At 45.6% G+C, this 7,290-nt stretch overlaps 1 protein-coding gene across 1 annotated transcript in view; it reads right to left on the reverse strand.

Annotated features, from left to right (window-relative positions):
- The window catches only part of LOC122548773 (SCO-spondin-like), an 89,576-nt gene that overhangs the window by 14,391 nt on the left and 67,895 nt on the right, over nucleotides 1-7,290 (reverse strand). The window contains exon 22 of the mRNA XM_043687540.1: nucleotides 6,223-6,393. Within this exon, the coding sequence (XP_043543475.1) occupies nucleotides 6,223-6,393 (171 nt within the window). The remainder of the gene's footprint in view (nucleotides 1-6,222; nucleotides 6,394-7,290) is intronic.

The raw sequence follows: 7,290 nt of genomic DNA on the forward strand, positions 1-7,290 counted from the left end.
ATCTGTGTGTTCTTGTACACCAGTCAATGAAGGCAAGCATGCAGGTACAGCAGGTAGTGAAGAAGGCTAATAGCATGCTGGCCTTCATAACAAGAGGGATTGAGTATAGAAGCAAAGAGGTGCTTCTGCAGCTGTACAGGGCCCGGGTGAGACCACACCTGGGGTACTGTGTGCAGTTCTGCTCTCCAAATTTGAGGAAAGACATTCTGTTCATAACAAGAGGGATTGAGTATAGAAGCAAAGAGGTGCTTCTGCAGCTGTACAGGGCCCGGGTGAGACCACACCTGGGGTACTGTGTGCAGTTCTGCTCTCCAAATTTGAGGAAAGACATTCTGACTATTGAGGGAGTGCAGCATAGGTTCACGAGGTCAATTCCTGGAATGGCGGGAATACCTTGCACTGAAAGAGTGAAGCGACTGGGCTTGTATACCCTTGAGTTTAGAAGACTGAGAGGGGATCTGATTGAGACATATAAGATTATTAAAGGATTGGACACTCTGGCAGCAGGAAACATGTTTCCGCTGATGGGTGAGTGTCGAACTAGAGGACACAGCTGAAAAATACGGGGTAGACCATTTAGGACAGAGATGAGGAGAAACCTCTTCACCCAGAGAGTGGTGGCTGTGTGGAATGCTCTGTCCCAGAGGGCAGTGGAGGCCCAGTCTCTGGATTCATTTAAGAAAGAGTTGGATAGAGCTCTCAAGGATTGTGGAATCAAGGGTTATGGAGATAAGGCAGGAAGAGGATACTGATTAGGAATGATCAGCCATGATCATATTGAATGGCGGTGCAGACTCGAAGGGCTGAATGGCCTACTTCTGCACCTATTGTCTATTGTCTATTGTGTTTTCCTCACCCCTAAATGACCTCCAAGTGGTAGCTCATGCACCACTCGCAGCACCTCCTTTTTACACCCTACTGGCAAACCAATTTGATGAATCTCTGCCCATCTCAGCTGCTTGAATGTGTGATGGTCTCCATTTCTTCATTAAGACATCATTTGTTCAGTCATAACACACAGGGATGCATTCATTTTTCTTCTCTGGAAATGTGTTTTGATATAACTGTTTTAACTTCTCATCTTTCTGCTATAATTCAGTAGGTTTAGCAGAGCTTAAGATACTTGCATGCTTATCTATTTACTCCTGTACTGTCCTACTTATCTGATCAAAAACATCTTGGATAAAGCTAGGTCAGTTTCCTTATCTGTGCCTTTTAGTCTCTCCTGCTTCAGCTTATGCCTCTGTGATCTTGTGATTACACAATCTGGGAAAAATCCTGGATAAACATTCTTCATTTCTTCAGTTGTCTGCGTCTCCACTGACTTTTCAATTAGAGTAGGCAATACGCCTCCCGGTGAATCAGTTGTATCATTTGCAAGGACAAAGTGTATTCCTGGAGCTGAGAGTTTGTCCAATACTCCCACTACAAATTCTCCACTCTTCTCTGGACTCTCTAGCCTCACTTTACATAACTGAGCACTTTTTGTCTCACCATGAATTCCTGTTACCAGTACCTTTACTGGCAATAGTCCCTCAGGAGTACATATCTCCTCATCCCTCAGCATTACAGACAGAGAAGATCCTGTGTCTCTTAATATTGCAACCTCCTCACCAAATGCTCCTGATCTATGTGAATAAACTTTGCCCTTGCATATATATTTTTTAAGCAGATCTGGCACTTCCTCCTTAATCAACCTCTGATCTTCTCTTCACTCCAGGCCTGTCTGGTTTTCCTACATCTGGCTTTCTCCTAGCCCACCAACACTGTGATTTCAAGTGGCCCACTTTATTACAATGCAAACATTGGAGCTTTTTAATTTCTTTGTCCCCATCAAAGGTTTCTTATTTTACCCTGTGCTAAATTATCTTATGATCTTCACTGCGATATACCTTTCCCTTTCCCCGTGAGGATTTTTCTTTGCTCCAGTTTCTATCCCTCATGGACTGAAATTGATTTTGGAAGCCAAACCAGAGTTTTATAGAACAGCTCATAATCACCAGCCCCTTCAGTTGCTAACCTTGCTGTTTTAACTCTCTGCTCTTCCACATGAGTTCGCACTACTTCAGGCAGTGAATTTTTGAATTCCTCCAAAATAATTACCTCTCTAAGGGCATTATAGGTTTGCTCAATTTTTAATGCTCTTATCCATGTATCGAAATTACTCTGTTTGATCCTTTTAAATTCAATGTAAGTTTGACATGGGCCTGTCCTTATGTTCCTGAAACGTTGTCTATAGGCTTCTGGCACAAGCTCATATGCACTTAAAATGGCTTCTTTCACTTCCTTATACTCTCCAGAAACCCCCTATGACAATGATGTGAATACCTCATTTGTCCTACCTAGAAGTTTCATTTGGATCAACAAAACCCACATTGCCTCTGGCCACTGCATTTGTTTAGCCACCTTTTCAAATGAGATGAAAAAGGCTTCCACATCCTTCTCATCAAATTTAGGCAATGCTTGAACATACTTAATCAGTTTCTCACTCGGCTTCTGACTACCAGGGGCTTGCTCATCCTTACTTCCTTCCTCACTGAGCCTCACCTCAGCCTTTATCTCCCGCCTTTTAAGCTGACTTTCCTTTTTAAGTAGGAGAAAGTGAGGGCTGCAGATGCTGGGGATCAGAGCTTAAAAATATATTGCTGGAAAAGCGCAGCAGGTCAGGCAGCATCAAAGGAGCAGGAAGATCGACGTTTCGGGCATAAGCCCTTCTTCAGGAATGAGGAGGGTGTGCCAAGCAGGCTAAGATAAAAGGTAGGGAGGAGGGACTTGGGGGAGGGGCATTGGGAATGCGATAGGTGGAAGGAGGTTAAGGTGAGGGTGATAGGCCGGAGAGGGGGTTGGGGCGGAGAGGTCGGGAAGATGATTGCAGGTCAAGAAGGCGGTGCTGAGTCTGAAGGTTCGGACTGAGAAAAGGTGGAGGGAGGGGAAATTAGGAAACTGGAGAAATCTGAGTTCATCCCTTGTGGTTGGAGGGTTCCTTGGCAGAAGATGAGGCGCTCTTCCTCCAGGCGATGGAGGAGGCCAACGACCTGCATGTCCTTGGTGGAGTGGGAGGGGGAGTTGAAGTGTTGAGCCACAGGGTGGTTGGGTTGGTTGGTGTGGGTGTCCTAGAGGTGTTCTCTGAAATGTTCCGCAAGTAGGCGGCCTGTCTCCCCAATGTATAGGAGGCCACATCGAGTGCAACAGATGCAGTAAATGATGTTTCCTTTTTAAGTGTCAATTTTTTAAGTTCAAAAGCTCTCTCCTTTTCTTTCTCTGCTCTCTCTTTTCCCTTTTTTCCTATTTTAATTGTAACTCAAACGGTTTCCTTTCTGTTGCCCCTTTCTTATCTCTCACCGCTACTCAAGCTGCTTATTTGCAATTGAATTCTTGCCATCTGTATAGATTCTGATGGTTTCTCCAACATGTTTAAATGCTGAACTACTTCTGTAATTATCTCTCCTTTCCTCACAAAAAAGAAACCAGCTTTGTGACACCTGGAGCTAGTATTTTAATCAAATATTTGTCCCTTGTGCTAGAGACAGCTACAATAACTTTCCTCTCATTAGTACTTTGTTTTACCAATATCTTCAGGAGCTTATAGTCATCCACTGTGAAAACTGCAAAATATCCGTTTAAATTATCTACCATTTCCCTATTCCCCATTACCTATTCCATTGATGCAATCTTCAAGAATCTGACGCTAACTTTGGCAACTGGCTTTTTATTTGCCCATCGAAACTCTTGCCGTTTGTTTTTTTCTATTTCTTGTCAATTTATTTTTTAAATCAATTCTTTCCTTTATTATATCATTGAACTATTCCTCCAAAGCCCCAGGCTAATATTCTGGGGAATACTTCAAATGCTGGAAATCTGAAGCTAACACAGAAATTGCTGGAGAAACTCAGTAGGTCTGGCAGCATCAGTGGGCAGAGAAACAGAGTTAATGTTTTGAGACCAGTTCTGAAGAAGGGGAAGAGAAGGAGGCCATTCAGCCTTTGAGCCTGTTTTGCCATTCAATGTGATCATGGCTGATCATTGAACTCAATTTGCCGTTTCTGATTTTCCCTATGATCCTTTCATCTCTTTAGCCCCAAGTGCTATATCCAACTCCCTCCCGGAAAAACTGTAAGGTTATCCACTTTGGTAGAGAAACAGATAGACAGAGTATTTCTTAAATCGTAAAAGGCTAGAAAGTGCAGCTGTAGACAGACTTAGGTGTCCTTGTTAATCAATCACTGTGGGCTAGCACACAGGTGCAGCCAGTTATTAGGAAGGCTAATGGACGATGAGCCTTTATTGTAAGAAGAATTAAGTACAGGGGCAGTGGCGTCTTGTTCAGTTGTATAGGAGCTTGGTTGGACCACACCCACAATACTGTGTGCAGGTTTGGTCTCCTCATCTCAAGAAAGATATCAACAGTGGCACAGATGATAAGAGCAGGGAAGTGATGTTGGAGCTCTACAGAACTTAGATTAGGCCACAGCTGGAGTACAGTCTGCAGTTCTGGTCCCCAGACTGTCAGAGGGAGGCGACAGCACCAGAGCGGGTGCAGAGGGGATTCAGCAGGTTGTTGCCTGGGATGGAGAGATTCAGTGATGGAGAGAGGCCAGATAAGCTCAGGTTACAGCACAGAGGGTTGAGGGGGACCTGATGGAGGTGTGTAAGATTATGAGGTGCATGAACCAGCTGGATAGGAAGCAGCTGTTCCCTTACTTGAAGGGTCAATAACAAGGGGATATAATTTTAAGGTAAAAGGCAGGATGTTTAGAGAGGATTGAGGAAAAGCTTTTTCACCCAGAGGGTGATGGGGATCTGGGATGTACTGGCTGGGAGGGGAGACAGGAAGCCTCACAAACTTGAAAAGCCAGGGTTGGAGGGTTTGAGCTTTAGGGAGATGCTGAACAGGCTGGGGCTGTTTTCCCTGGAATGTTGGAGGCTGAGGGGTGACCTTATAGAGGTTTATAAAATCATGAGGGGCATGGATAGGATAAATAGACAAAGTCTCTTCCTTGGGGTGGGGAGTCCAGAACTAAAGGGCATAGGTATAGGGTGAGAGGGGAAAGATATAAAAGAGATCTAAGGGGCAACTTTTCACGCAGAGGGTAGTGCGTGTATGGAGTGAGCTGCCAGAGGAAGTGGTGGAGACTGGTACAATTGCACCATTTAAGAGGCATTTGGATGGGTATATGAATAGGAAGGGTTTGGAGGGATATGGGCCAGATGCTGGCAGGTGGGACTAGATTGGGTTGGGATATCTGGTTGGCATGGTCAAGTTGGACCGAAGGGTCTGCTTCCATGCTGTACATCTCTATGATTGTATGACAGGCCTAGTGTTGGAAAGTGGGACTAGTGGATAGTAGTGTGTTTTTAGCAATACAGATGAAGGGCCTTTTCTATACTGTGCCATTGTATATTGTCACAGAGGGAGAGCAGTAATGGTTCCCCAGACTTGCTCCTGGGATGGTGGGACTATCCTATGGAGGAAGACTGGGGAAACAATCTGCATTCACTCGAGTGGCGAAAGATGAGAGGTGATATCATTGAAACCTACAAATACTTAAAGGAATAGATGGGGAGATGTGGATAAGATGTGCCCACAAGGGGCACGTGGAATCCAGCACTGGGGGAACAATTTAATAATAAGGAAGGTGACCTTTAGGACTGAGATGAGGAGAAATGATTTGAGTTAGAGGATTGTGAAGCTTTGGAATTCTCTACCAGAGAGAGCTGTGAAAACTCAGACTTTAGTTTCAGGTAGACATTGATAGAGTTCTGATTCTCAGTGTCATACAGGGTTATGGTGATAGGCTGGGTAAAACGCAATGATGAGTTTATTAAGCATGATTGTACTGAAGGTCGTATCAGGGTCAAAGGGCTGGAAGGGTGAAGTACCTCAAACATAAGTCCAATGGCAGCCACATAACTGTTGTTAAACTTTGGAAAAAAACCATCAGTTTGACGAATGCCCTTTTGGGATAGAAATCTACCATCCTTGCCTGGTGGTGATCTACTTGTGACTCCAGACCCACGGCAATATGAGTTACTCTAGGTAATAAATGCTGAACTAGCCAGCTTTGGCCTCATCCCCTGAGTGAATGTTTAAAATGTGTTAATGAACTGACTGTAATAAAACGGGGTTCAGTGGGGGCACTGTCCCACTGTCTTACAGATATACAAGCCCTCCCTAGCTCCCTCCCTCCCACCCTCCCTCTGTCCCTCGATTCACTCACTCACTTGAACACTGCTGCACATTACAGGGGTTAATCTCCTCCTCTGGACCAAGACAGGGCAGACCATTCCCAGCAGCACGGGGGTTCGTACAGAACCGGAATCGACGTTGGATACCCCCTCCACATGAAATGGAACAATCACTCCATGGAGTCCAGTCCGACCAATCACCATTCACTGCAAAGCAACATTATTGGTCATGCTCTGTGGCAATGTACAGAGGTCACAGGGTCAGAGAGTGGGGGGGGGTCACAAGGTTAGAGGGTGGAGGGTCACAGGATCAGAGGGAGGGTGTCATGGGGTCAGACAGAGGGGCTGTGTGTGCGTGCGTGTGTATGTGTATGTGTGCATCTGTATGTGTGCATGCATGTGCATGTGTGTGTATGTGTATGTCTGAGTGTGCGTGTGTGTGTGTATGCGTATGTCTGTGTATGTGCATGTGCGTGTGTATGCATGTCTGTGTGTGTATGCGTATGTCTGTGTATGAGCATGTGCGTGTCTATGTGTATGTTGTGTATGCGCATGTGTGTGCATGTGTATGTGTGTGCGTGTGCGTGTCTGTGTATGCGCATGTATGTGCATGTGCGTGTGTATGTGTATGTCTGTGTATGCGCACGTGTGTGCGTGTGCGTGTGTATGTGTATTCTGGATTAGTGGTGCTGGAAGAGCACAGCAGTTCAGGCAGCATTCGAGGAGCTTCGAAATCGACGTTTCGAGCAAAAGCCCTTCATCAGGAATAAAGGCAGTGAGCCTGAAACGTGGAGAGATAAGCTAGAGGAGGGTGGGGATGGGGAGAAAGTAGCATAGAGTACAATAGGTGAGTGGGGGAGGAGATGAAGGTGATAGGTCATGGAGGAGAGGGTGAAGTGGATAGGTGGAAAAGGAGATAGGCAGGTAGGACAAGTCCGGACAAGTCATGGGGACAGTGCTGAGCTGTAAGTTTGGAACTAGGGTGAGGTGGGGGAAGGGGAAATGAGGAAACTGTTGAAGTCCACATTGATGCCCTGGGGTTGAAGTGTTCCGAGGCGGAAGATGAGGCGTTCTTCCTCCAGGCGTCTGGTGGTGAGGGAGCGG

The sequence above is a fragment of the Chiloscyllium plagiosum genome, chromosome 4, assembly GCF_004010195.1.
Source record: "Chiloscyllium plagiosum isolate BGI_BamShark_2017 chromosome 4, ASM401019v2, whole genome shotgun sequence".
Lineage (NCBI taxonomy): Eukaryota > Metazoa > Chordata > Chondrichthyes > Orectolobiformes > Hemiscylliidae > Chiloscyllium > Chiloscyllium plagiosum.